The sequence below is a fragment of the Amphibalanus amphitrite genome, unplaced genomic scaffold (genome assembly GCF_019059575.1).
Source record: "Amphibalanus amphitrite isolate SeventyFive unplaced genomic scaffold, NRLGWU_Aamphi_draft 001611F_arrow, whole genome shotgun sequence".
NCBI lineage: Eukaryota > Metazoa > Arthropoda > Thecostraca > Balanomorpha > Balanidae > Amphibalanus > Amphibalanus amphitrite.
Window position 1 is genome coordinate 60122 of NW_024883104.1, and position 27975 is coordinate 88096.

The 27975-nt window shown below is 49.0% G+C and overlaps 1 protein-coding gene across 5 annotated transcripts; it reads left to right on the plus strand.

The window, feature by feature from the left end:
• The first annotated feature begins 201 nt into the window (after positions 1 to 201).
• Positions 202 to 27873, plus strand: LOC122374143 (transmembrane protein 104-like). 5 transcript variants are annotated; one of them, XM_043352726.1, is made up of 14 exons: positions 202 to 224; positions 3035 to 3126; positions 3637 to 3758; positions 3972 to 4056; positions 16291 to 16380; positions 20395 to 20509; positions 20826 to 20906; positions 21140 to 21239; positions 22930 to 23035; positions 23607 to 23700; positions 24415 to 24600; positions 24918 to 25063; positions 25362 to 25551; positions 25918 to 27873. In XM_043352726.1, exons 2-14 carry the CDS (start codon positions 3082 to 3084, stop codon positions 26166 to 26168), a joined length of 1611 nt encoding a protein of 536 aa, XP_043208661.1. In that variant the 5' UTR covers positions 202 to 224; positions 3035 to 3081; the 3' UTR covers positions 26169 to 27873. The 5 variants fall into 5 exon arrangements, with proteins under 5 accessions (XP_043208661.1, XP_043208662.1, XP_043208663.1 ...); XM_043352727.1 differs by having other exon boundaries at positions 204 to 248; XM_043352728.1 differs by lacking the exons at positions 202 to 224; positions 16291 to 16380 and adding exons at positions 2629 to 2736; positions 4485 to 4532.
• The last annotated feature ends 102 nt before the right edge of the window (positions 27874 to 27975 follow it).

A 27975-nucleotide genomic window follows, 5' to 3' on the forward strand; every position in this document is an offset into this window, starting at 1 on the left:
ACTTAAAAAATGACCTTACGTTTTCCACGCGCTCGTTTTACTTTTCAAAATTATTTCAAAGCAACTTAGACTTTTTATGAGATGAATAGCAATAATTCATATATAAACTGCACTAGGGCGCTTGTGGCGCTGGTAAAGAATGGCGCAAACATTGTTTATCCTTGGTTTATCCCCAACTCCCCCCCCCCCCCCAGTTCCTTTTGTGGGTTTGCAAGGGCTTTTCTGTGAGTTGTGTTTCGAGGTGGATGGTAGGATGTTTTTCGTTAATGTCTGGTAACACTCCATATTTTTTTGTGTGGTATTATTTAATTTAAATGTGTCGATTTGATTCCAAGTTAAGTCAAGCATCATTTGACTGCATACATACCGTAATGAGTCGTGAGTGTGCTGTAAGGTTTTTTAAAATTTTGTTTCAGTCTTGTTTGAATGTATTTATTGTATTTAATTTGCCCACATTCTATTTTATTATTTGTCATTTCACTTTTTTTGCTACAATTGTATCATTTTTTTCCTTCTACTTCAACCTATTTTTTGGCTTCTTTTTCGAAAGTCAAAGTGTGTGCTTCTTCGTTGTGATTCATTACCCTTGTTAATGATTGGGGAATGAGGATGAGACTTGAGGCCAATTTTATCAGCTAAAATGACTGGTTGTGGCTATTTTTTGCCTCATTCAAAATACATTTTCCAACGGATGGCTATTTTTGTATTTGCTGAATCCAGATCAAGGCTGCAAAGTAGGGGATTCTTGATAAGATTTTGTGGGTGCAGGGGCGTGCTGCTGGTGTAAATAGGTACAGGGGCAGTGGGGGCAGCCTTCCCCACAACTTTTCCTCGACTCAGTTGAGACAGATTACATGTTTTTTTTGCAAATGTTCTCATTTTGTTTGTTTTGTTGATAAGGCCAAGGGGTGAAAAATAAGTGGCCTAAAACTGGTGAGAAAATTAGATTTGGGGATACTCTAGGTTCCGGGAACTGGGAAGTATCAGATATGTGACATCTGATAATTCCGTCCCTTCTCTCTCCCCCCCCCCCCCGCCCCAGCCTGAAAGTAGTTCCTTTGCCACTACTGGTCTGTGGTTAGTGAGGATTTACCATAATTATAGTGCAGTGCAGAATTTTTGTTGAATGATGCAGGCCCTTAGTGGACTGGGAATGCTGGATGAAAAATGCTACAATTCAGTCGGGGAAACTATGGTAAAATCTGCTATTTTTAGCAGTCTGCTATTTTTAGCAGAAATCTGCTAAAAATGGGTACGCATGTGACGTCATCGTACCCAAATATAGCAGATTTGTGTACGGCCCCATACAAAAGCAGATCTGCACCCTAATTGAAGCAAATGCGCATCAAATGCCTGGCAGATTCATGATGAGAATAGTGCTGAGAGTGTTCTCTGCTATTTTTGTTCAGATCCGACTATTTTCAAATTCATTATTTGAAAATAGTCGGATCTGAACAAAAATATCAGAGGACATACTCAGCACTATTCTAATCATGAATCTGCCAGGCATTTGATGCGCATTTGCTTCAGTTAGGGTGCAGATCTGCTTTTGTATGGGGCCGTACCCAAATCTGCTATATTTGGGTACGATGACGTCACATGCGTACCCATTTTTAGCAGATTTCTGCTAAAAATAGCAGACTGCTAAAAATAGCAGATTTTACCATAGTTTCCCCGACTGAATTGCAACATGCATTTGTAGCAATGCTAGCTGCATCACCATATGCTCAGAAATCATAAAGTAACCATGGAAAACCATCACAAACACACTGCTGCTCATGCTTCTCTAAGGGATGATCCCTCATCCCTCTCCCATCCCTCTCCCAATGTTTAAATGAAATAAAACAACCAAAACTACTATGGGCGTCAAACCCCTTGAGACCCCACTTTTTTGCGATAATTTTTAAATGCGTGAACTCTGGTTGACGATATTCTGGCAATGTGTGTTTCAGAACCTGCCGAAACTTTTATTACTGAGGTATTTTGACGCCAAACGATTATGAAAGGTACTTCTCATTCACTCGTAATGCTAAGGTCAATTCAGGCCCGGGCAGAGGCTTGCGTTCGGCCATACTCGAGCCCCGCCACCAGCGCCATCTGCTCTTAATGTCATCTACCAGCGCCCGCTACCGCTACCAGCTACCGCCCAACATCAAGCCCATGGATGGAGCGCAAGACGCGAGTGACCGGACGCCGGGCAAGGAGCGCCGGAGGGGTAGGGTGGAGCTTAGCACTGACGTCATTACGTGGCTCCGCCCCATGAGCGCGTAGCCTCTACCCAAACAGCAGATTCGTTCCGTGAAATTTAACATTACGAGTGAATGAGAAGTACCTTTCATACTCGTTTGGCGTCAAAATACCCTAGTAATAAAAGTTTTGGCAGGTTCTGAAACACACATTGCCAGAATATCGACAACGATAGCTAACGCATTTAAAAATTATCGCAAAAAAGTGGGGTCTCAAGGGGTTTGACGTCCATAGTAACCTAACCTGACCTAACCTAAGCTAACCCAACCTTGCTTAGCTAAATTTAATCAAACCAAACCTAATCAAACTTATCAAAACCTAATCTCACCTACTGTGCTGTTACAGTTACCAGTGATGTCATCAAATAGATGGACCAGATACCTCTGCACTCATTACCTTATGATTCAAAGCTCTGATTGCATGAGAGTGTAAACTACTTAATGAAAGGCAGCAGTGCTACTGGCAAAGCTTGATGTGTAGTCAATTAATGTAAGTTATATTGTAAATAATGATGGTATATTGTGCTTCACTGACTAAAAGAAGAGTGCTCCTTCATTATATGACTTTTCTAATTGTTGCAAGATTTGTAGGGCAATTAATATAGCTCCTGTGCTGAACTGCTGCGCAGGGTGTTGCATTGCCTGGCCAATGATTCATCTCAGCAGGGCTGGCCAGGGAAGATTTGAACTTTATTCACTGTTTTGTCCTCTCACTAGTGTAGATATATAGTTTTTGTAGTGATTTGATGATAGATGAGCATTGACATAAATTATTCATGTCATTGCAGAATATTTCACTCAAGCAGCTGACAAAAGAGGCAAAAGATAATCAGTCATGCCTGCACCTGTGGTGGATGATGAAAATGGCTATTCTCCTTTGGTGAGTGTCTTTTTGAAGCATTACTTGCATAACATAAACTGTTTCAATTACAATAATTGTAATTTTTGCAAGCATTCATTATGAGCAGGGTGTTATTTCTGCTAGTGTAAAATGATAAGCAATTAGCAAGGTACAAATTAACTTCATGCCAGTGAATATAAGAAGACATTTAGTTTTGGCTCTAGTACATTAACCTAACTCCTAAGATGCCACTTACCATACCATGCTTGTGTCATATCATAGAGATTTCACATATATTGATTTTGATTTTGTTTCTAGATGAACTGTGATAAAATTAAAAAAAGTGTGTTAACATTAGGATATTGGACAATGCATGCCTGTAGGTAATTAAGTAAGTGTAATATTTCAAGCTCACTGGAATATGTGAAGTCTGAAAAGTAAGCTCATATGCTTGTAGGTAATATGTAGGACCTCTTCTTATTCCTTTATGGATACAAATACTATGTATTGGATCTAAGGACCTTGTTGATCTTTTTTCTTCGTCTCCAGATGGGCTTGGTGTATGTGTTCAATCTGATAGTGGGCACTGGTGCCCTGACTCTGCCTGCTGCCTTCCTGGAGGCTGGATGGGCACTCAGCCTCTGCCTGATCATCATGCTGTCCTTCATGAGGTATGTCTGATGAATTCATAAAATATTACCTGTCACATATCATCGAACCATGCTATTTGACTCATCATATTCTCAAATATTCTCAATGAGTGTGTAAACCTGTTGTTTCATGGCTGTTTGATATATCTGAGACAGCTATCTTTGTGATAGTCACTAGTCATGTGCTCTCATGAGTGCTCTCAGCGTCTAACATCGCGCTCTTTCCACTGACAGCTACCTGACGGTGACGTTTGTGATTGAGGCGATGGCAGCGGCCAACGCCATCATACACTGGCGCCGACAGCGGCAGCTGAAGCGGGTGAGTGCTGCGGAGTCCGCGCCGGCTCGGGCGCCAGTGCCGGTTTGAGGTGGGTGGCTGATCGTCGGCTATGAGCCGCCCGTCCTGTCAGTGGCTCAGTAATCACCGTTCTCTGCTCTGATGTGAAACTTTCAGCAGTGCTTATTTAACCGTGCTGGATACTGAAGTGATGTCCTTCAGTATCGCAAGCTGTGTGCAGTCCCTTCCCCTCTCGCTTCTGAGATGGTCGCCGCACCGCACCACCTTACGAGCTCGGACCTAGGTGCCGGCTCACCACTGCACTGCGTTGCACAGTTCTGAGTCTTCTCTCACCGCGCCGCACCGTAGCGTCCACACCAGTGACCAGAGCGCCTATGACCGGGACTGACCCTTCGGCGGTCGTTCCGATCGTGTCCCTGACCCACCTTTGACCCTGCTGCCTTCCCCAGGCCGGCTCCCCTGAGTCGCCACGCAGACTCGTTCCTCTGGAAGCCATTGTATGTAGCCGACCGGCCGGCTGTCCCGTGATCTCTCTGTAGTAACGCTCGGGCGCACGAGACCCCTGTGAACCCGCACATTGCGTCATGTCTCATCCTCCTGCCTGACCGCATGGCTGAGTAGCTGGCTATTTAGCTGAGCGGGGCTGAGTACTGCCTGTTGATTCGGCTAGCAAGTAGCTAAGGCGATGAACTTATAACGCATGGGTATTGGGCCAGGGTTAATTACAGCATTATATGCCATACTTTTATCAGTTCAATTATCGGATCGCACTGGGTTTCGTCACGTGTGCCCTTTTTTTGATGCAAAGTGTGCATTCAGCCGTTACCATGCGAGCTCACTTTGTGCTTGCTAGCGGGCAGTGAGATTGATATTTCGGTTGCCGATTCGGTATGGAGTGGTGCTGAATATGCCAAACATTTACAACACGAAGCGAAGCGTGACTTTATCTACTATTATAAATCTTAAAAAGTCCGCCGCCGCCGCCGTCGGGGTTACGCAGTCGGTGTTACTCCCAAAAACGCTTATTGCGGCGCCGTCGATTGACGCAGGAGGGTGAAATTTTCACGACTCGTGGGTCACGTAATTCAACAGGACGTATTAAATTTTGGGCACGATGCGGCCAGGGGTGCACCCGTGGCGCGTGCTCATGTGCGCCATAGGGTTAGCATTAGAATCGCGACCGGCACCGAGCAGAGGGCACGTGCTTTAGGCTCAGTTGTTCGCTTAAAAACTGAGTGAAAAGCATCAGAGCCGGCAGGTCATTGACCTTTGACAACGAAGGCCAACACAGGGCACCGCTCGCCAAGGGGATTCGCCAGTAAATACAATTAATTTGCTTTTGCAATATCTCAGCCGTTTCTGGGATGATTTAGCTGAAACTTGGACTGTCGGTGGTAGTATATGGTAGGGTAGGGTAGGGTAGGGTAGGGTAGGGTAGGGTAGGGGTAGGGGTAGGGGTAGGGTAGGGAAGGGTAGGGTAGTGTAGGGGTAGGGTAGGGTAGGGTAGGGTAGGGTAGGGTGGGGTGGGGTGGGGTAGGGTAGGGTAGGGTAGGGTAGGGTAGGGTAGGGACTAGGGTAGGGTAGGGTAGGGTAGGGTAGTGTAGGGGTAGGGTAGGGTAGGGTAGGTTAGGGTAGGTTAGGGTAGGGTAGGGTAAGGGTAGGGTAGGGTAGTGTAAGGGTAGGGTAGTGTAGGGTAGGTTAGGGTAGGGTAGGGTAGGGTAGGGTAGGGTAAGGTAGGGTAGTATGGTAGGGTGTGGTAGGGTAGGGTAGGGTAGGGTAGGGTAGAGTTAGGTATGGTAGGGTAGGGTAGGGTAGTAGGGTAATAGGGTAGGGTAGGGTAGGGTAGGGTAGGGTAGGGTTGGGTAGGGTAGGGGTTGGGTAGGGTAGGTTAGGGTAGTAGGGTAGGGTAGGGTAAGGTAGGGTAGGGTAGGGTAGGGTAGGGTGGGGTAGGGTAGGGTAGGGTAGGGTAGGGTAGGGTAGGGTAGGAGTAGGGTAGGGTAGGGTAGGTAGGGTAGGGTAGGGTAGGTAGGGTAGGGTAGGGTAGGGTGGGGGTAGGGTAGGGTGGGGGTAGGGTAGGGTAGGGTAGGCTAGGGTAGGGTAGTGTAGGGGTAGGGTAGGGTAGGGTAGGGTAGGGTTGCGTTCAGTAACATATCCTAACTTACAAAGGGCTCGAACAACTCGTATGCATCACCATCATACTCTACAGTTCAATTACAAGCAGTTACCCAGTTCTACAAAAATCATACCAATAAAAATGCAAGTTTCTACACCCAAACTAATGCATCCGTTAATCATTACATATAAAAACATACAGTTATCGCGTAAACCTGTACCTCTAGTAAATCTTAAAAAGTTCGCCGCCGCCGTCGGGGTTACTCCCTAAAAGGCTTATTGCGGCGCCGTCGATTGACGCAGGAGGGTGAAATTTTCACGACTCGTGGGTCACGTCATTCAACAGGTCGTAATAAATTTTGGGCACGATGCGGCCGGGGGTGCGCCCGTGGCGCGTGCTCACGTGGTGTGCCATAGGGTTTACACTGGAATCGGCAACAGGCTATTGCTCGGGAACGGTAAGGGCTACGGGGGTGAAATTTTCGCTGTAAGTCGGACGCGTGCACTAATTTGTCGTATTAAATTTTCGAGGGGGTGGGTTCAGCGGTGTGCACGTGTTAGGGCCGCGACCGGCGCCGAGCAGAAGGCACGTGCTTTAGGCTTAGTTTCTTCGTTTGCAAAACTGAGCGAAATCAGAGCCGGGAGGTCGTTGACCTTTGGCAACGAATACCGACGCCGGGCACCGCTCGCCAAGAGGATTCGCCAGTAAATACAATTAATTTGTTCTTGCAATATCTCAGCCGTTTCTGGGCCGATTTAACTGAAACTTGGACTGTCGGTGGTAGTGTAGGGTAGTGTAGGGTAGGGTAGGGTAGGGTAGGGTAGGGTAGGTTAGGGTAGTGTAGGGGTAGGGTAGGGTAGGGTAGGGTAGGGTAGGATAGGGTAGGGTAGGGTAGGGTAGGGTAAGGTAGGGTAGGGTAGGGTAGGGTAGGGTAGGGTAGGGTAGGGTATGGTAGGGTAGTTGGGTAGGGTATGGTAGGGTGGGGTAGGGTAGGGTAGAGTTAGGTAGGGTAGAGTTCAGTAGGGTAGGGTAGGGTAGTAGGGTAGGTTAGGGTAGTAGGGTAGGGTAGGGTAGGGTAGGGTAGGGTAGAGTAGGGTAGGGTAGTAGGGTAGGGTAGGGTAGTAGGGTAGGGTAGGGTAGGGTAGTAGGGTAGGGTAGGGTAGGGTAGGGTGGTAGAGTAGGGTAGGGTAGGGTAGGGTAGGGTAGGGTAGGGTAGGGTAGGGTAGGGTAGGATAGGGTAGGATAGGGTAGGGGTAGGGTAGGGGTAGGGTAGGGGTAGGGTTGAGTTCAAAAAGGGCCCAACATACAAAACACTTGAACACCCCGCAACTATCACCATCCCTTACAGTTCAATTAAAAACAGCTACCCAAATCTACCCAAATAATACTGCTAAAAATACAAGTCAATGACCCAAAACTAATGCACCCGTAACATAACATAAATCAAAACATACAGTTATCGCGTAAACCTGTACCTCTAGTCTACTATTTATAAATCCTAAAAAGTCCGCCGCCGGTTACTCCCAAAAAGGCTTATTGCGGCGCCGTCGATTGACGCACGGGGGTGAAATTTTCACGACTCGTGGGTCACGTCATTCAACAGGTCGTATCAAATTTTGGGCACGATGCGGCCGGGGGTGCGCCCGTGGCGCGTGCTCATGTGCGCCATAGGGTTAGCATTAGAATCGGCAAAAACAGGCTATTGCTCGGAAACGGTAAGGGCTACGGGGGTGAAATTTTCACGCCAAGTCGACCGCGTGCACTCATTTGTCGTATTAAATTTTCGACGGTGTCGGTTCAGCGGTGTGCACGTGGTGGGGCCGCGGTCGGCGCCGAGCAAAACGCTCGTGCTTTAGGCTCAGTTGTTCGCTTAAAAACCTGAGTGAAAATAATCAGACAACGAAGGCCGACACAAGGCACCGCTCGCCAAGGGGATTCGCCAGTAAATACAATAAATTTGTTTTTGCAATATCTCAGCCGTTTCTGGGCCGATTTAGCTGAAACTTGGACTGTCGGTGGTAGTTTAGGGTAGTGTAGTGTAGGGTAGTGTAGGGGTAGGGGTAGGGAAGGGTAGGGTAGGGTAGGGGTAGGGTAGGGTAGGGTAGTAGGGTAGGGTAGGGTAGGGACTAGGGTAGGGTAGGGTAGGGTAGGGTAGGGTAAGGTAGGGTAGGGTAGCGTAGGGTAGGGTAGAGTTAGGTAGGGTAGAATTAGGTAGGGTATGGTAGGGTAGGGTATAGTAGGGTAGGTTAGGGTAGTAGGGTAGGGTATGGTAGGGTATAAGGGTAGGGACTAGGGTAGGGTAAGGTAGGGTAGGGTAGCGTAGGGTAGGGTGGAGTTAGGTAGGGTAGAATTAGGTAGGGTAGGGTAGGGTAGGGTATAGTAGGGTAGGTTAGGGTAGTAGGGTAGGGTATGGTAGGGTAGGGTAGGGTAGGGTAGGGTAGGGTAGGGTAGGGTAGAGTAGGGTAGGGTAGTAGGGTAGGGTAGGGTAGGGTAGAGTAGGGTAGGGTAGTAAGGTAGGGTAGGGTAGGGTAAGGTAGTAGGGTAGGGTAGGGTAGGGTAGGGTAGTAGGGTAAGGTAGGGTAGGGTAGGGTAGGGGTAGGGTAGGGTAGGGGTAGGGTAGGGGTAGGGTTGAGTTCAAAAAGGGCCCAACATACAAAACACTTGAACACCCCGCAACCATCACCATCCCTTACAGTTCAATTAAAAACAGCTACCCAAATCCACCCAAATAATACACCTAAAAATACAAGTCAATCACCCAAACTAATGCACCCGTAGCATAACATAAATCAAAACATACAGTTATCGCGTAAACCTGTACCTCTAGTCTACTATTATAAATCTTAAAAAGTCCGCCGCCGCCGCCCACGCCGCCGTCGGGGTTACGCAGTCGGTGTTACTCCCAAAAACGCTTATTGAGGCGCCGTCGATTGACGCAGGAGGGTGAAATTTTCACGACTCGTGGGTCACGTAATTCAACAGGTCGTATTAAATTTTGGGCACGATGCGGCCAGGGGTGCACCCGTGGCGCGTGCTCATGTGCGCCATAGGGTTAGCATTAGAATCGCGACCGGCGCCGAGCAGAGGGCACGTGCTTTAGGCTCAGTTGTTCGCTTAAAAAACTGAGTGAAAGCATCAGAGCCGGCAGGTCGTTGACCTTTGACAACGAAGGCCGACACAGGGCACCGCTCGCCATGGGGATTCGCCAGTAAATACAATTAATTTGTTTTTGCAATATCTCAGCCGTTTCTGGGCCGATTTAGCTGAAACTTGGACTGTCGGTGGTAGTATATGGTAGGGTAGGGTAGGGTAGGGTAGGGTAGGGTAGGGGTAGGGGTAGGGGTAGGGTAGGGAAGGGTAGGGTAGTGTAGGGGTAGGGGTAGGGTAGGGTAGGGTAGGGTAGGGTAGGGTAGGGTGGGGTGGGGTGGGGTAGGGTAGGGTAGGGTAGGGTAGGGTAGGGTAGGGTAGGGTAGGGTAGGGTAGGGACTAGGGTAGGGTAGGGTATAGTGTATGGGGTAGGGTAGGGTAGGGTAGGGTAGGGTAGGGTAGGTTAGGGTAGGGTAGGGTAAGGGTAGGGTAGGGTAGTGTAAGGGTAGGGTAGTGTAGGGTAGGGTAGGGTAGGGTAGGGTAGGGTAGGGACTAGGGTAGGGTAGGGTAGGGTAAGGTAGGGTAGGGTAGGGTAGGGTAGGGTAGGGTAGGGTAGGGTAGGGTAGGGTAAGGTAGTAGGGTAGAGTAGGGTATGGTAGGGTAGGGTAGGGTAGTAGGGTAGGGTAGTGTAAAGGTAGGGTAGGGTAGGGTAGGGTAGGGTAGGGTAGGGTAGTGTAGGAGTAGGGTAGGGTAGGGTAGGGTAAGTGTAGGTAGGGTAGGGTAGGGTAGGGTGGGGTAGGGTAGGGTAGGGTAGGATAGGGTAGGGTAGGGGATTGTAGGGTAGCGTAGGGTAGGGTAGGGTAGGGGTAGGGTAGGGTAGGGTAGTGTAGGGGTAGGGTAGTGTAGGGGTAGGGTAGTGTAGGGGTAGGGTAGGGTAGTGTAGGGGTAGGGTAGTGTAGGGGTAGGGTAGTGTAGGGGTAGGGTAGGGTAGGGTAGGGTAGGGTAGGGGATTGTAGGGTAGGGTAGGGTAGGGTAGGGTAGGGGATTGTAGGGTAGGGTAGGGGATTGTAGGGTAGGGTAGGGTAGGGTAGGGTAGGGTAGTGTAGGTTAGGGAAGGGTAGGGTAGGGTAGTGTAGGGGTAGGGGTAGGGTAGGGTAGTGTAGGGTAGGGTAGGGTAGGGTAGGGTAGGGTAGGGTATGGTAGGGTAGGAGGGTAGGGTAATGTAGGGTAGTGTAGGGTAGGTTAGGGTAGGGTAGGGTAGGATAGGGTAGGGTAGGGTATGGTAGGGTAGGAGGGTAGGGTAATGTAGGGTAGTGTAGGGTAGGTTAGGGTAGGGTAGGGTAGGGTAGGGTAGGGTAGGGTAGGGTAGGGTACTACCATACAAAACACTTGAACACCCCGCACCTATCACCAACCCTTACAGTTTAATTAAAAACAGCTACCCAAATCTATCCAAATAATACATCTTAAAATACAAGTCAATCACCCAAACTAATGCACCCGTAGCATAACATAAATCAAAACATACAGTTATCGCGTTAACCTGTATCTCTAGTCTACTATTTATAAATCCTAAAAAGTCCGCCGCCGGTTACTCCCAAAAAGGCTTATTGCGGCGCCGTCGATTGACGCACGAGGGTGAAATTTTCACGACTCGTGGGTCACGTCATTCAACAGGTCGTATTAAATTTTGGGCACGATGCGGCCGGGGGTGCGCCCGTGGCGCGTGCTCATGTGCGCCATAGGGTTAGCATTAGAATCGGCAAAAACAGGCTACTGCTCGGGAACGGTAAGGGCTACGGGGGTGAAATTTTCACGCCAAGTCGATCGCATGCACTCATTTGTCGTGTTAAATTTTCGACGGTGTGGGATCAGCGGTGTGCACGTGGTGGGGCCGCGGCCGGCGCCGAGCAAAACGCTCGTGCTTTAGGCTCAGTTGTTCGCTTAAAAACTGACTGGAAATAATCAGAGCCGGCAGGTCATTGACCTTTGACAACGAAGGCCGACACCAGGCAACCCTCGCCAAGGGGATTCGCCAGTAAATACGATAAATTTGTTTTTGCAATATATCAGCCGTTTCTGGGCCGATTTAGCTGAAACTTGGACTGTCGGTGATAGGGTAGGGTAGGGTATTGTAGGTTAGGGTAGTTTAGGGGTAGGGTAGGGTAGGGTAGGGTAGGGTAGGGTAGGGTAGGGGATTGTAGGGTAGGGTAGGGTAGAGTAGGGTAGGGTAGGGTAGTGTAGGGGTAGGGTAGGGTAGGGTAGGGTATGGTAGGGGATTATAGGGTAGGGTAGGGTAGGGTAGGGTAGGGTAGGGTAGTGTAGGGTAGGGTAGGGGATTGTAGGGTAGGGTAGAGTAGGGTAGGGTAGGGTAGTGTAGGGGTAGGGTAGGGTAGGGGTAGGGTAAGGTAGGGTAGGGTAGGTTAGGGGTAGGGTAGGGTAGGGTAGGGTAGGGTAGGGGTAGGGTAGGGTAGGGTAGGTTAGGGTAGTGTAGGGGTAGGGTAAGGTAGGGTAGGGTAGGGTACGGTAGGGTAGGGTAGGGTAGGGGGTAGGGGTAGGGGTAGGGTAGAGTAAGGTAGGGTAGTGTAGGGGTAGGGTAGGGTAGGTTAGTGTAGGAGTAGGGTAGAGTAGGGTAGGGTAGGGTAGGGTAGGTTAGTGTAGGAGTAGGGTATGTAGGGTGGGTAGGGTAGGGTAGGGGTAGGAGTAGGAGTAGGGTAGGGTAGAGTAGGGTAGGGTAGGGTAGGGTAGGGTAGGGTAGGGTAGGGTTGAATTGAGTAACATCCTAACTTACATAGGGCTCGAACAACTCGCATGCATCACCATCATACTTAACAGTTCAATTAAAAGCAGTTACCCAGTTCTACACAAATAATACCAATTAAAATGCAAGTTTCTACACCCAAACTAATGCATCCGTTAATCATACATATCAAAACATACAGTTATCGCGTAAACCTGTACCTCTAGTCTACTATTATAAATCTTAAAAAGTCCGCCGCCGCCGCCGTCGGGGTTACGCAGTCGGTGTTACTCCCAAAAACGCTTATTGCGGCGCCGTCGATTGACGCAGGAGGGTGAAATTTTCACGACTCGTGGGTCACGTAATTCAACAGGTCGTATTAAATTTTGGGCACGATGCGGCCGAGGGTGCGCCCGTGGCGCGTGCTCATGTGCGCCATAGGGTTAGCATTAGAATCGGCAAAAACAGGCTATTGCTCGGAAACGGTAAGGGCTACGGGGGTGAAATTTTCACGCCAAGTCAAGCGCGTACACTCATTTGCCGTATTAAATTTTCGAGGGTGTGGGTTCGGCGGTGTGCACGTGGTGGGGCCGCGACCGGCGCCGAGCAAAAGGCTCGTGCTTTAGGCTCAGTTGTTCGCTTAAAAACTGACTGGAAATAATCAGAGCCGGGAGGTCGTTGACCTTTGGCAATGAATACCGACGCCGGGCACCGCTCGCCAAGAGGATTCGCCAGTAAATACAATTAATTTGTTTTTGCAATATCTCAGCCGTTTCTGGGCCGATTTAGCTGAAACTTGGACTGTCGGTGGTAGTGTAAGGTACTGGTAGGGTAGTGTATGGTAGGGTAGTGTATGGTAGGGTAGGGTAGGGTAGGGTAGGGTAGGGTAGTGTAAGGGTAGGGTAGGGTAGGGTAGGGTAGGGTAGTGTAGGGTAGTGTAGGGTAGGGTAGGGTAGGGTAGGGTAGGTTAGGGTAGTGTAGGGTAGAGTTCGGTAGGGTAGGGTAGGGTAGGGTAGGGTAGGGTAGGGTAGGGACTAGGGTAGGGTAGGGACTAGGGTAGGGTAGGGTAGGGTAGAGTTAGGTAGGGTAGAGTTAGGTAGGGTAGGGTAGGGTAGGTAGGGTAGGTAGGGTAGGGTAGGGTAGGGTAGGGGTAGGGGAAGGGGTAGGGTAGGGTAGGGTAGGGTAGGGTAGGGTAGGGAAGGGTAGGGTAGTGTAGGAGTAGGGTAGGGTAGGGTAGGGTAGGGTAGGGTAGTGTAGGGGTAGGGTAGGGTAGGGTAGGGTAGTGTAGGGGTAGGGTAGGGTAGGGTAGGGTAGGGTAGGGTAGTGTAAGGGTAGGGTAGGATAGGGTAGGGTAGGGTAGGGTAGGGTAGGGTAGGGAGTAGGGAGTAGGGTAGGGTAGGGTAGGGTAGGGTAGGGTAGTAGGGTAGGGTAGGGTAAGGTAGGGTAGTAGGGTAGGGAAGGGTAGGGTAGGGGTAGGGTAGGGGTAGGGTTGTGTTCAAAAAGGGCCCAACATACAAAACACTTGAACACTCCGCAACTATCACCATCCCTTACAGTGCAATTAAAAACAGCTACCCAAGTACAGCTAAAAATACAAGTCAATCACCCAAACGAATGCACCCGTAACATAACATAACTCAAAACATACAGTTATCGCGTAAACCTGTACCTCTAGTCTACTATTATAAATCTTAAAAAGTCCGCCGCCGCCCACGCCCACGCCGCCGTCGGGGTTACTCCCAAAAAGGCTAGGCGGCGCCGTCGATTGACGCAGGACGGTGAAATTTTTACCAGTCGTGGGTCACGTAAAAAAACAGGTCGTATCAAATTTTGGGCACGATGCGGCCGAGGGTGCGCCCGTGGCGCGTGCTCATGTGCGCCATAGGGTTAGCATTAGAATCGGCAAAAACAGGCTATTGCTCGGAAACGGTAAGTGCTACGGGCGTGAAATTTTCGCTGTAAGTCGATCGCGTGCACTCATTTGTCGTATTAAATTCTTGAGGGGGTGGGTTCAGCGGTCTGCACGTGATGGGGCCGCGACCGGCGCCGAGCAGAGGGCACGTGCTTTAGGCTCAGGTGTTCGCTTAAAAACTGACTGGAAATAATCAGAGCCGGAAGGTCATTGACCTTTGACAACGAATACCGGCGCCGGGCACCCCTCGCCAAGGGATTCGCCAGTAAATACGATAAATTTGTTTTTGCAATATATCAGCCGTTTCTGGGCCGATTTGGCTGAAACTTGGATTGTCGGTGGCAGTGTATAGGGTAGGGTAGGGTAGGGTAGGGTAGGGTAGGGCAGGGTAGGGTAGGGTAGGGGATTGTAGGGTAGGGTAGGGTAGGGTAGGGGATTGTAGGGTAGGGTAGGGTAGAGTAGGGTAGGGTAGGGTAGGGGGTAGGGTAGGGTAGGGTAGGGTAGTGTAGGGGTAGGGTAGGGTAGGGTAGGGTAGTGTAGGGGTAGGGTAGGGTAGTGTAGGGTAGGGTAGGGTAGGGTAGGGGCAGCGTAGGTTAGGGGTAGGGTAGGGTAGGGTAGGGTTGTGTAGGGTAGGGTAGGATAGGGTAGGGTAGGGTAGGGTAGGGTAGGGTAGGGGTAGGGTAGGGGTAGGGTAGGGTAGGGTAGTGTAAGGGTAGGGTAGGGTAGGGTAGGGTAGGGTAGGGTAGTGTAAGTGTAGGGTAGGGCAGGGTAGGGATTGTAGGGTAGGGTAGGGTAGGGGATTGTAGGGTAGGGTAGGGTAGGGTAGGGTAGGGTAGGGGTAGGGTAGGGTAGTGTAGGGGTAGGGTAGTGTAGGGTAGGCCTAGGGTAGGGTTGTGTAGGGTAGGTTAGGGTAGGATAGGTAGGGTAGGTTAGGGTAGTGTAGGGGAAGGGGTAGGGTAGGGTAGGGTAGGGTAGGGTAGGGTAGGGTAGGGTTGAATTGAGGAACATCCTAACTTACAAAGGGCTCGAACAACTCGCATGCATCACCATCATACTTTACAGTTCAATTAAAAACAACTACCCAAATCTACCCAAATAATACAGCTAAAAATACAAGTCAAACACCCAAACTAATGCACCCGTAACATAACATAAATCAAAACATACAGTTATCGAGTAAACCTGTACCTCTAGTTTGGATTAAATCATTGATCGTCGTAAGACCTGTGTTTTTAAAAGGTTATGAGCTAAATTTTCCTCTTCGGCTTAACAGTGTTATGACGAAATACAGGCAATGGTTTAGCTGAATTCAAATGGTGCTAAAAATGAAATTAAATAATCTTTGAGGTGGTAATTTAATTATATTTCTTATGTACATATATTAGGTGTTTGTTTAATTCTTGCACGGCAATGTCAAATCGGTTGAATTCCTGGAGTAAAAAATTAGCAATCTCTCAATACCGTTGCAACACTTACTGCATTTGCTGGATAAATATAACTGTTACTTGTTGCGTCAAGCATCGCGAACAGTCGGCTGAAATCTTTAGGGGCTAAGTTATGCCTTATTCCATAAATTTCGTACGAAAGATCTCTCTGCGTACGAGGACTAGAAATAGTCGGGATCTGATTTTTCTTTTTTTTTCTTTTTTTATACGTGTTCTGGTAGTTCATGCACTCAGTACTTTGTTCATCGTTCGTATTTCTTCGACCTTTCTTATCATTCTTCGTTATCTTTGATCTACGCCTGCTCATGAAATATTCAGTAGCCTTCTTTGGCCGTCTTTGGTTTCTTTGGTCTTCGGTGATTTTCTTTTCTCAATATGAGTAAATGGCTTTGTATTTGAAACAGGGAAACATTTGATATTTCAAATGTTGAAGTTTTTTTGCGCTTTGATATCATTTAGTTCCGGTAGAGAAAATTAGCGTTTATTTGATAAACCACACACTTCTTTGAGCACTTCCTATAATGCATAATCGTTTGGCCATTAGTTTTTTGTCTTTCTTTTTGCTTCCATAAAGTTAACTTTATCTATGTCAATATCTTTCTCGCACTATCTGTCTCTATCCATCTTCTTCGGTGTCTTGTTCTAATGTCCTGCATTGTAAAGGGATATTAAAAGTGATGTTTCATGAAGTAGCTAATTACCTACTTCTTCGACTGTTTTGTTTCAGTGGGATCTAGTTAACCAACGATGCCTTGGGTTTGATATTAGTTGGTTCATAGCTATAAGCTTATGCTTCTATTGAACTATTGCAAGTTTGCTAACTCACGTCCCATGTATAATCTGAGCGCTGTTGGTACTAACGCCCCTGCACTCACCCCGGCGTGCCTTTGTGTAAGCGAGTGCCGTGGTGCCGGACAGCCGTGTGTATACCGTAGTGTGTCTGTTGTTCGCCCACAAGCAACTGGACTGCGTGTCGACGGAGGATGGCCCGTCGGACGCCCAGTTCGGCGTGGTCACGGTACCGGCGCGCAACCCCGCGCTCGCTCAGGTACGCTCCCCTCCATCCCTCTCTCCCTCCCTCCCTTCCCCTCCATGACTCTCTCCCGCCCTCCTGCACCTCGCCGGTTTCATTGCTCCGTCTTTCTCCCTCCCTTTCCTCCTTTCTCCTTCATTCATATGTTCTCTCCCAGCCCTTATTCTGACCCTGGGACTCCCTAACCCCATGCCGTGTTTTTTTTTGGGGGGGGGGGGGGATTCGCTCATCGATATGCCCCTGGTCGGTCCGTTTCATTGCTAGCTGTGCCGCCGACGCTGCCCCGGCCTTCTCCGTTCTGATTCTGTATCGGTTGCATACGAGACTACGGTATTGTCCGGCAGCCATCCACCAGCCCCTGCTGGGCAAGCTCACGGCCAATTGGCCATGAACCCGCCTGTCGTCTCCTTCATTTCAGCCCTCTGTTTGCTGTCATTTAATCCGTCTTCCACACGCTTACATAATATTTTACCCACTATTTCCTCTGTGCTAACTCTCAGTCCGCTATTTTTGTCATTTGACTCCGTCTCTCGTTTCAACCGATAGTCATTTCACCCTCTGTCAATGCATAATTAGCAGCCTACCTTAATCATCTCACCGTTTACCACGTCATGTCATCCGCATGTTACCTCTCATGCGTCCTCTCCCCATCCTCCCCCATTTTTTCCTCGCTGAACAGTCGTAATGCGGGTAATACCACACCGGCTAAAGCATACTGACAGCCGTCCGCTTGTAGCTGCGCTGGTGTATGTATGTACAGTCTGTCTTAAAAGTACCGCGCAAAGTGGCGGTGGATCCATCAAGCCTGACCGAGAAAGGGCCTGTTTTAATTTAAAAGTCACTGATCAATTTACCTAGGGAATGGACAAGGATGTCAATTGCTTCGGTGACCCAAATTTAGCAGGCCCTTGCTCAATCAGGCTCGATGGATCCACCGTCACTTTGCGCGGTACTTTTAAGACAGACTGTACAGTGGGTCTATTTAAGATCTCCAGAGCCACCACGTGGCGCTACGGTCGGGGTAGGGCGAGTCCAAATCCCGAGGGAAGTGAGGTCACCGGTCATTGTGGGGGAAGGAGGGAGGGGGAGTGAAGCGGTATCACGGCGCATGGGGCGTGCGTAGCGCCGGGAGTGGGCCGCCCAGGGCCGCCCGCCACTGCGCCGAGGCTGAGGGGAGGGGATGATGGTTGCGGGTGCGTTCACTCCGGTATGGTGGTATCCTGTTCATGTGGAGCCGGCAAAAATGCGACTGAAGGGAATAATTATCTCAAACAAACGGGCAAGCCAGAGGCAGCGTTAGTTCCCTGTTTCAGCCTAAATGTTGGACAATGACAATTGAAATCTAGGACGTATTCACAGCATGCAACTATTCAGTCGATAGTTGCATGATGCTTTTCATGATGCATGATGAGGCTTTTCTGAACTGTTATTTGAGTTAGATATTTTTCATTTGGCACGTTCAGTTTTGGTGGGTTTTATCAGGTCGAAAAGAATCAGAAAAGAAAAAAGAGTTGAAATGGCTCCAGACAAATTACCAAAAATATTTTCTTAAAAAAATGAAACTTAGCTCAAAATTTATAACCCATAATTTTGACTTTTGGAGAGGATATTGGGGAAAGATGCCATCGTGCTTATCTGTGTTGCAGTAGAAGGAAAGGTTTTGGTTCGTGTCTAGATAAAACCAGACCCGGGAGTGGGGCTCGAACTCACGACAGATCGCTGATCGCATTCAGCTCAAGGTTACCCAACGTCAACGCTACGAGCACCTATCCGGCCCTGCGCAGCTTGCTCAGTGTTTCGGCTAAAGTTCGACCAAAGTGTATGTGTCTGACGTCTGTGAATGTCACGAGGCGAAACCCCAAGGTAAATGTCCGTTCCGGTAGCTCGGTCGGTAGAGCGTTGGACTCCATGTGACATGGGGTGAGAGCGCACGTCCCGGTTGCAAAAGTCCGGGTTCGAAACGCGACGTGTGCTTGACGTTTTTGAGTCTCCTGACGGGTATGGCTGTGGTTGGTGGCAGGCCGCTGCCAGGCGAAGTCAGTGAGGGGACCGGCCGTGCGCGGCTATGTGCGCACGTTAAAATTTGGACTCTAAATTCTGCCATAAACCAGGAATTGCTTGATCGGAGAGCAGAGAGCAGGGTCAACGCAACAAGCTAAGCTTAGCGGGGACTTTGTCCTTGTGAGTCCTTTCATTCAAAAGGTTCGGACCAAAATTATATTAAAAAAGGGGGAGCCGAACCAGGTTGGGCCGGGTTGAACCCGGTTGGACCGGTGTCTTACACGCAATCATGGTCAGACAAAACAGAGGCTTATTTCGGTTCAAATATTTTTACTAACTGATCTTATTGTTTTTAGCTTACACGTATAATAACTTTTAGCTTTTTTTAACTCGAGACTTCATGCAAAAAATGTGGCATTCGTCCACTTTTCCTCATCGTCTCTTAACGACAATTGATTTGACATCAAAGAATATGTGATGTCAAATCAACCTTACCAGCAAAAAAAAAAAAAAAATCACCTGCGTGATAATTATTTGCCTACGCAAGAAACGCCAGCCGGTCAAAAAACTGTCGAGCGATACGATCTTTTTATTGTTTGAATTATATTCAATGAAAATTTCAGGAGACAATAAATAATCTAAAATCTTAATCCTTATAGCTACTGGGCGCTGCGCCCGGAGCATTCGCTAGCATTCCATTGCTAGCTGCATTACCAACATCACATTTGCATTACTTTGGGTTCATCATAATTGACAATCGACAATTGACAGTAGATAAACCGGCCACAGCAAACCCATGCCTCATTATCCTTTCCTTCCAAGCAGCCAACTGCCAAGCTAACCGGCCGCCCAGCCCACCACCGCGACATGGAACAACGCTGGAGTGCGCCATTTGCCTGCGGCAGTGCCCCACCGCGCCGGGGCTGTTTGACAGGTCATCCGCACCGTGACCTCGCCACCCGCCCCCCCCCCCCGCCCCGCCCTCCTCCCCATCGGGCCCAGCTCGGTAGTGACCTCTCCTTGAATCTCACATGGACTCGACTGAGGCTCAACGCCATCTAGTTACGTCTGGAGATCCTTACTAGATCCACTGTACGTACGCCAGTGTTGCCTCCGGAGTCGTCTGTGGGAATCCATTAATGGGGCAGACTGCTGCAAGGCGACGGCTGGCGATGCCCGTTGTATCCGCTGTATCCGAGTTGTGTCCGAGGCTGATCCGCTTGCATAGCTGCAGGCGCAGGCGCTTCTGAAGAGGGCGTTGCGGATTTTGTATTTGTCCGCAGTTCCGCGTGCTCGTTTATCGCCGATCTGTTGCGTCGTTCGCTTTTTCGCTACTGATTCGCATTCGCTTTTATTTGTTGTTTTAGTAACGCTTGCGAATGTATATCGATGATGTGCTACTTCTTTACCATTTTTTCGTAATCTGTTTTCATTCCGTCTTCCGCTCAGTTTCAGCTTTTAGTGTGGGATGCGTCAATTCACGGAAATTTTGAGTGCTTTTTAAGAAAGCCAAGAACAACGTACTCGTTGTTATGTTTTTGGTTTCGCCTTGGCAACAAATGATCTTCCCGATGATCCGTCCTGATATTTTGTTGTGTCTGCTTTATATCCACATTCCACGACACTGAAAATGTTTTTCCTTGTCTTGCAAATGTCATTTTCGTCTTACCGCTAATAATTTATGGAAATAGTGTTTTTAATTAGCTGTTTGATTTTGCCCTATTATCGATAAGAATAAGATGAATAATAATGGCTGATATAGAACTCCGTTATTTTCTGCGTCATCGTTTTTGCTGCGTGGCTGTTATGATCTGACGTGTGACATTTGATATCCTTCCTTCGAGTAACGAGCGAGTTGTCATCTCGCCGGCTTACGCTCTTCATCAATTGCATCGTTCACGCCTGACTTTTGCAATCTTCGTCAGTGCATGACATTCAGTTCTTAGTTCCAAATCAAGTTCATGTGTCGGACACTGCCTCACCGATACCTGACCGTGAGGCGTGCTGACCTGAGCTGACCTGCTGCAGAGAGCAGAGACGCCGGACGGCAGCCTGGGTGGCTCGGCTCGGGGCTCGACTGACGGCGTCGCCGACTCGGACTCTCTGGCTGTCTCCGAGGAGGAGATGCGTCTTCTCGAGCCTGGTATGTGTTGGACACGGGTAATCAAATCGGAACACTGTTCGGTCACCGTTTTTTTTTTTATCAGCATGCTGAAAGTTTTGTCAGATATTGAAGCTTCTTGCTGGCGTTTCTCGGCTTGTTATAACCGAACCACGCACATCTACTTAGCAGGCTGGTAGCATATCGTTAGATGGCGACCGAACATCGCTGGAGTATTAGTGGGCCACGAGACCTTCTCAGCCGTGGTATGTGCGGGTCACTGCCGGCGGGAGATGTGTGATGCGCACTTCGCACATCGCCATAATGCGCTAACGTAGTTCGTGTTTGGTTGTTTCAGATCCCGTCTCGCTGAACGAATACTACAATATCACCGAGACCGTCGAGATGGGCAAAATGGCCTCCTTTTTCTTCTCCAGATGTAAGTCGGACAAATCGTTAGCCCATCGCCTAATGTGACTGTTTTCGGCACCCAACCCGTATAACGTTGATTCATTGATATCCGGAAATAATACAGTGAATCACGTAGCTTGGAATGCACCAGTGCTAACTAAGCGACCTTTGAGTGTCGCTCTTCCATACGAGCATCAGCATTTTGGAACGGGCTCCCAATTCTGGTTACACGTGCCTGATGTCATGCTATTCCGCTTTCAGTCGGCGTCAACGTGTTCTACGTGATGATTGCGATGTACCTGTACGGCGATCTGGCCATCTACGCTGCCGCCGTGGCCAAGTCGCTGCGAGATGTCGGATGGTCAGTAGCAAGGACGGTCATGATTGGTAGGACTTGCTTTGAATAATCATCGGGTTCTCTCTGTCCGGCCCTTGATGTCGTTTCCGGTCCCGGTAGAGCTTCATGCGTTTGTACTTTTTTTATAAATTTTTGTCTGAACCTTTGGATATGATTCACAAGGACAGAGCCACCGCTAAGTGAAGCTTGTTGCGGTGACCCTGCCCTCTACCCTCCGATCGTGCAATTCCAGTTCTATGGCAGAATTTAAAGTCCAAAATTTAACGTGCGCACATAGCCGCGCACGGCTGGTCCCCTCACTGACTTCGCTGACTACGGCCTGCCACCAACTGCAATCTTTCCTGTCAGGAGGCCCATAAATGTCAAGCGCCCGTCGCGCTTCGAACTCGGTCTGTTATAACCGGGAACGCGTGCTGTCACTACGCGGAGTCCAACGCTCTACCGACTGAGCTACGGGACCGGATTTTAACCCGCGCCCCAGTGGCGGTCTCAGCCAACTTCGCCCTAGTGGGGGGGGGGGGGGGCATATGTTACCACCCACCTCTAACTCAAAAACTAAGAGGGCTAGAAAGACGCGGTAAAAAGCAATCGATAGCTCTCAATGCGTACGTTTGAAAGTATTTCGGTCATTTTTCATCTTAGAGCAATATTGGGGTCACTGGAGGTCATCAAAGGTCAAAATTTGCCAAATGTCTTTATATTTCTCAGAAAACATGCATCTATCTCAGGAACTATGATAGCTAGAAAAACGCATGCAAAAGCAATCGATAGCTTTTGAACTTTTGATAAGGTCATTATCAAAATTGACCTTAGGTCATCGGCTTAGCCTCCAGAGGGCAAGAAGTCCAAAATAGCTGTTTTTGCGAAATGTGTTTTTCGACAATAACTTTTGACTAAAAAAGCCACAACATTTCTATTGCTAGAATCGTGTTCCTCTCGCCGAGACGCGTCGAATGAACTATAATTTGACCTTGAAAGGTCAACTTGAAAATTTGACCTCAGGTCAAGGTCATGACCTGACCGGGAAAGGTCATGTTGCATATCATTCGATGCGTCTCAACAAGACAAACACAATGAGACCATCACCAGCGTCCTATCTCTTTCCAATCGAGAGTTATCGTCAAAAATCTGTTTGTAGCCTCAAATGACCTCGGATGACCTTTCTACAGGCTATCAGCAAAAAAAGACACATTGGTCGTCACGGGTGGTCCAAATCATTGTGATGCTGAAATATTTAGACTGTTCCTTTGCGTACACATGGATCTAGAGGCATTTTCATTTTTGTCCATTGACTTATTATGGTAAGGTCACGCCACTGACCTGACCTTAGGTCACGGATATAAAAAATCAGAGATAAATTGTAGGCGCCAATAACATCATGCAATCCACCAAGTTTAAAACCTTTCTGACAAACACTGCAGGCTGGACATGATTGCAATATGTTAACGTGACCTGGTGACCTGACCTGACATGACCTGGGGTCAAAAATTTCACAATTGTCCAAAATTGATGTACAAAAAGCTACCCCAAGCGGCGCGGCGCTACGCGCCCCGGTTTTTATTCACACGCAAAACAACGCGACAGGGTGGTAACATAGGTATGCCCCCCCCCCCCCCACTGGGGCGAAGGTTAAATTAAACCAACGTGTGTGAGTGTATACTGTTAACTTAAACATTCAAACGTTGTGTTTCAGTACCTACGTGCCGGCTAACCACACGTGTAACGCCACCATTCCACTGTCGGACCCGTGCTGGTCTGGTCTGGAGCTGACCAGATGGGACGCCTACCGCATCTTCCTGGTGAGTCAAATATAATACTTAGGTAGGCACTCCGTATTTCTGTTAAGTCAAATGGGACGCCTACCGCATATGAGTCTCAAATTGGAAACCTGTATACTCCTGGTGACTCTTAGATGGGAGGTCTGCCAAATCAAATTTCTACCGTATTTTTTCCTGATGAGTGTTAGACGGAATGGCTAACAACATTTTCCCGTGACTATATATTTCACAAATTCCAATATGTATGGGTGGCAAACCTAAGAAAGAGCGTATTTAAAGTGCAGCGGCCTGATTGATGCATGTGCATTTAATTATACTGGGAGAGCATATTTTCTCTCACAGCTTTTCACACGAATTTCTCCGAACTATACATTTCAAGTGATCAGAACACGTGTTAAGTGATTCAGGAGCTTTAACTTCGTTCTTTCTTAGGCTTGCCACTTGCCAGACTATATAGCTCTCATCTCATTTGCATTGGCTTTTGCTTTTTCTTTTCCAGGTTCATAGGAACTGGCGTTGAGATTTTGGGCGATGGATTTTGCCCATATGCTTATCCACTTTCTGGTTACTTAACACCTCCATTTTCCCGCAGAGCATATTTGTGGCGACCCTGGGGTCGTTCGTGTTCTTCAACGTGCAGAAGACCAAGTATCTTCAGGTGCTTACCACGCTGATGCGATGGGGAGGTGAGCGTTTGTTTTATTTGAAATAATTTATTCTTTTGATGGCGACCAGTTATGGTCCATAACATATTGTGCCGTCAAACCGTGCTGCACCCATAGACTGAAACTGAACAAAGAAGAATCTTTTAAGAATCCAAGTATTCCCTGGCGACAGCTTTCGACCTAAGTACTGAAGTGGCCTGTTAAATGTATTTATCATTACGCTGAATCGGAAATAACCAATCCATTTATATCCGCGTTGGATGAATGCCAGTGTCAAGATGGCTTTGTATGGGATGGGTTTTGTCAGTGTGCATGTGTGACGGTCCCCTGGTAATTAATGTAACATCTGTGGGAAGCTTTGGGTCTGGTGTTTATGCTGTGGGTTAGCCTTCGAGCTGTTGGTGGCGCCGTCATCTTTTCTGTTTGTGTGTCCATGTGACCTCTCTGTTGTCAGCAGTCAGATCGGCAGGTAGTCCTGCCGTTGTCTCTTGTCCCGGTGTCTACGTAATTATAGCCTCCATTATCTGTGTATAACATTCGGCCCGATGGTGGTGTTGTCATTATCTGCCCTGTCACTGTCAGTAGGTATGTGACGGTCTCTGTTCTCTGTCGACAGCGTTCGGTCTGATGGTGGTGCTGCCACTTTATCGTTATCGCTGTCCCTGTGTCTATTGCCTCTGTCTCTGCCCTCTGTTTTTTTTTTCCTATGAAATAGCCTCCGTTCTCGCCCGGCAGCGTTTGGTTTGATGGTGGTGCTGGCTCTGCGCCGTCTGGTGGCCGCCGGCCGGCCGCTGGGCCACCCTCCCGCGTTCCGCCCCGCCGGCCTGCCCACCCTGTTCGGCGTGTGCGTCTACTCGTTCATGTGCCACCACTCGCTACCCTCGCTCATAACGCCCATCTCCAACAAGAGTCGTATCACAGGTGAGCTGATCCGACTGGCCGGGCAGTGACGTGACGTTGACGACACTTTTCTGGTGTCCACGAGACTATGTGTTTACTTATGCGGTATGTTTCCCACTATATAACTTAATATTAGATAGCTTCATTGTCATTAACAGCGCTTACATGTATGCCGTATTCAGCTGGGTCTACGTATTGTAAATGACCCAGAATAAGCCGACTATTCCAAACTGTCTACGGTTGCTGACATTGCTCGCTGCTGTAATTGTTTATGTTCGAAACTACGCCTTTCGTCTAATATTACCCCGTCTGACCCGTTCTGCCGCTCGCTCCTACAGCGCTTCTGGCGGCTGACTACGTGCTGATCCTGGCGTTCTACCTGCTGCTGGCCTTCACTGGCATCTTCGCCTTCCCGTCGCTGTACGACTTGTACACCCTGAACTTTGTCCCCTGCGACGAGGGTCAGAGCATCGGCTGGTTCGAGGTTCGTGCTTCTTACAACACCAAGCATTATCGAAACCGCACTGATTGTTTTCATCTGAAGTAGAATTGATGTACGGTTTGTGCCCTCCCAATTGGAAATGCATTTAAGTGGCCATCATTTACTGCGCATTTGATTGCTTTTCAATGAGATATTCTCATATACCATGAGTATTATTATTAGACGAACCCGCACTGCTTCAACGTTTTTTATCGCTCTTTGTCCGCGACTCTTGGTCATTTTGCAATTCGCTGTGCCTGACCCGGCAGCCCCTGACGTCAACCTGTTCGTCCGGTTACAGCAACTGCTGGACTACTTCCTGTCCATGTTTCCGGTGTTCACGCTGTCGACCAACTTCCCCATCATTGCCATCACGCTGCGTAACAACCTGCAGACACTGTGTCTGACCGAGGGCCGGCGGCACGGCGTGTTTGTGCGCCGCTTGCTGTTCCCTCTGCTGGCCCTGCTGCCGCCCGCCGTCGTGGCGCTCGGTAAGGACGGGGATCGGCCAGCACGGGGAGAGACGAGGGGAGATGTAGCGAGAGCTGTTAACTAACGTTCAGCATCGCGTCGTATTTTTATCAGCGCTGAAATCTGTTACGGTATCCGTCGTACCGCCGTGCTGTAGTTTGCCAGTCTGCAAATGTTTAACCCTGCCATCAGGTTCCCCCATTTGAGGATTGGGCCCTTACCCATGTCCTCTGTCTGTTTCTAGGCGCCCACCTGTGCCCCAACCCTACCCCCGCGGCTGTGCTGCAGTTTCCAGGACCTCCAGCTGCTGTGCCCTAGCCCCTAGCCCTGCCGTGCTTTAGCCATGGACCTCTGTGCCCTAACCCATGTTCCCTACCACTCTGCAGTGTTCCAGGACCTGCAGATGCTGGTCGGTATCACGGGCAGCTACGCCGGCTCCGGCATCCAGTACGTGGTGCCAGCCCTGCTGGCGTTCTACTCGCGACGCACCACGCTCACCCTGATCGGAATGGGCGTGCGCAACAAGCACAGCAGCTGGTTCCAGCACACGGGCTGGGTGGTGTTCGTGCTGCTCTGGGCCGCCGTCTGCGTCATCTTTGTCACCGTCAACCACCTCGAGGACTGGTTCGGGTTCTAGACCCGCCGCCGCCGCCGTCCGGAGGGTATAGTTGAGGAATCGGGCCGGCCGGCTCAACCCCGAGGAGCTTTCAGTAAACATGGTGACAATGTATGGGGTCCTGGTTGTATTCTGCCGGATTTAGGTCGTATCACAGGATGCAGTGTTTTCGCGGATTGGGCATGCCGGGGTGAATGTCCACACCAATACTCAAATTACAAGGGTTTAGGAGTTCTAAAATGATGCCAAGGTTGGGTAATGTTTGTCCTTTGGTGGGGACTGTAGTCCAGTGCCACTGGCAACCCCTGGGGAATTCGAGCTCCTATTTATATTGGTGTTCCGGTAACGTATCTGTAGAGCGAGGCTGTTCGAGGTTAGTCACATTCCTCCTGAATACGCACGTCATGTTAACGTTCTTAGATGCCACCTGCGTCTGTTTTAATATGGCGTTATTAAGAACCGACCATAAGCGCTTTTCAAGCATAAAAGCAATGTACTGTTATACTCGTATACCTAAATGAGGCTTGCATGGGCCTCGCGTCTCATGCGCTTTATTCCATCTCTTGTGAGTTAATCAAACATTCGTTTATGCTTCCACGTATAGATGAAACTAGAATCTGTACACGAGCGTTGCATGACGTTATTGAGTTTAGTATGTGAACCAATTTGTCTGTGATGTCAACTGATTTGTCACATATTTTATGAGATTACCCTATGAGTGACGCGCTATGAAGCTACTTGCCACAATCGTTGAATACCAGCTGTTATACGAGCTAAAGGCGTGGCGTACTATTAATGTCACAGCCGCAATCTCAACTTTGTTCGTCGTACGGCATAGGACGTGCCAAGTCACACTAGTTACAAGGCTCTTAGCGTTGAATCGCCGTGCCCTGTCGTGGAACCCCTGGATGCCCGCTCCCCAGTGCTTCGCGACAGGACCGAGCTAGCTGGGCCCTGTTTTAGCGCATGATGCTACCTGACGCTACCGGGTATTGACGCTCAGTTTTCTTGGGAAGGTACGCGGAATCACATAGTTTTCCTACGTTTCCATGGAAACCGAGCGTCAATGCCTGGCATATAGCGTCAATTAGTAGCTTCATGCCGGCTGATTCAGGGCCCAGGACCACTTGGTGGTACGCGGTGCGTTGGGAGATGGCCACTAGTCATTCATGCGTGACACGGAGGGTTAGATGCCGCGGCCTTCGCTGCACAGTGCACAATTATCGGTTTGCCCCTGAACTACGGACGATATTACATTAGGTCGGAAGGCATTTGACCAAACTAGACGAACATGGGCTTAATGTGGTAGTGGATGTGGGGATGTTCTGTACACACAGAGTCGGGCATAGCTCATGACATTGCCACCTACTTCGGACTGAGTTATAACGTTCCTGGGTGTCGGACATGAGGTTTGTGTGAGTGGGTTGGTGGGCTCTGACGCCAGACAGGCCGCACAGTGCCGCCCGGTTGTCTCTGTATGTCGTGTTTTGGGCAGTGTGAACGCACATTGGTGACATTGCTGAGGGGAACTTATCCTATATCCTGTGAAGGGAGGCGAAGGAAAGGAGACCAACGGCCCTGTCTGATGTTGGATGTCCTTGCGTCACCGCCGCCGCCACTAACCAGCTCGTCGATACGCAGTGTTGTGTTGCCTCACAGGTTTTGTGCTGTTCTGCGATGGTTGAAGCGCCTGGTGACGTAAGAAATATATTGTACATGGATCTGATCGATTGTTTTGTTGAAAATGATCAGTGTAAGTGGATTTAGTTTCTCCTGAGAACCACTAGCTGCGTGCGACGCCAGAGTTAGGCGAAGCATAAACCAAGAT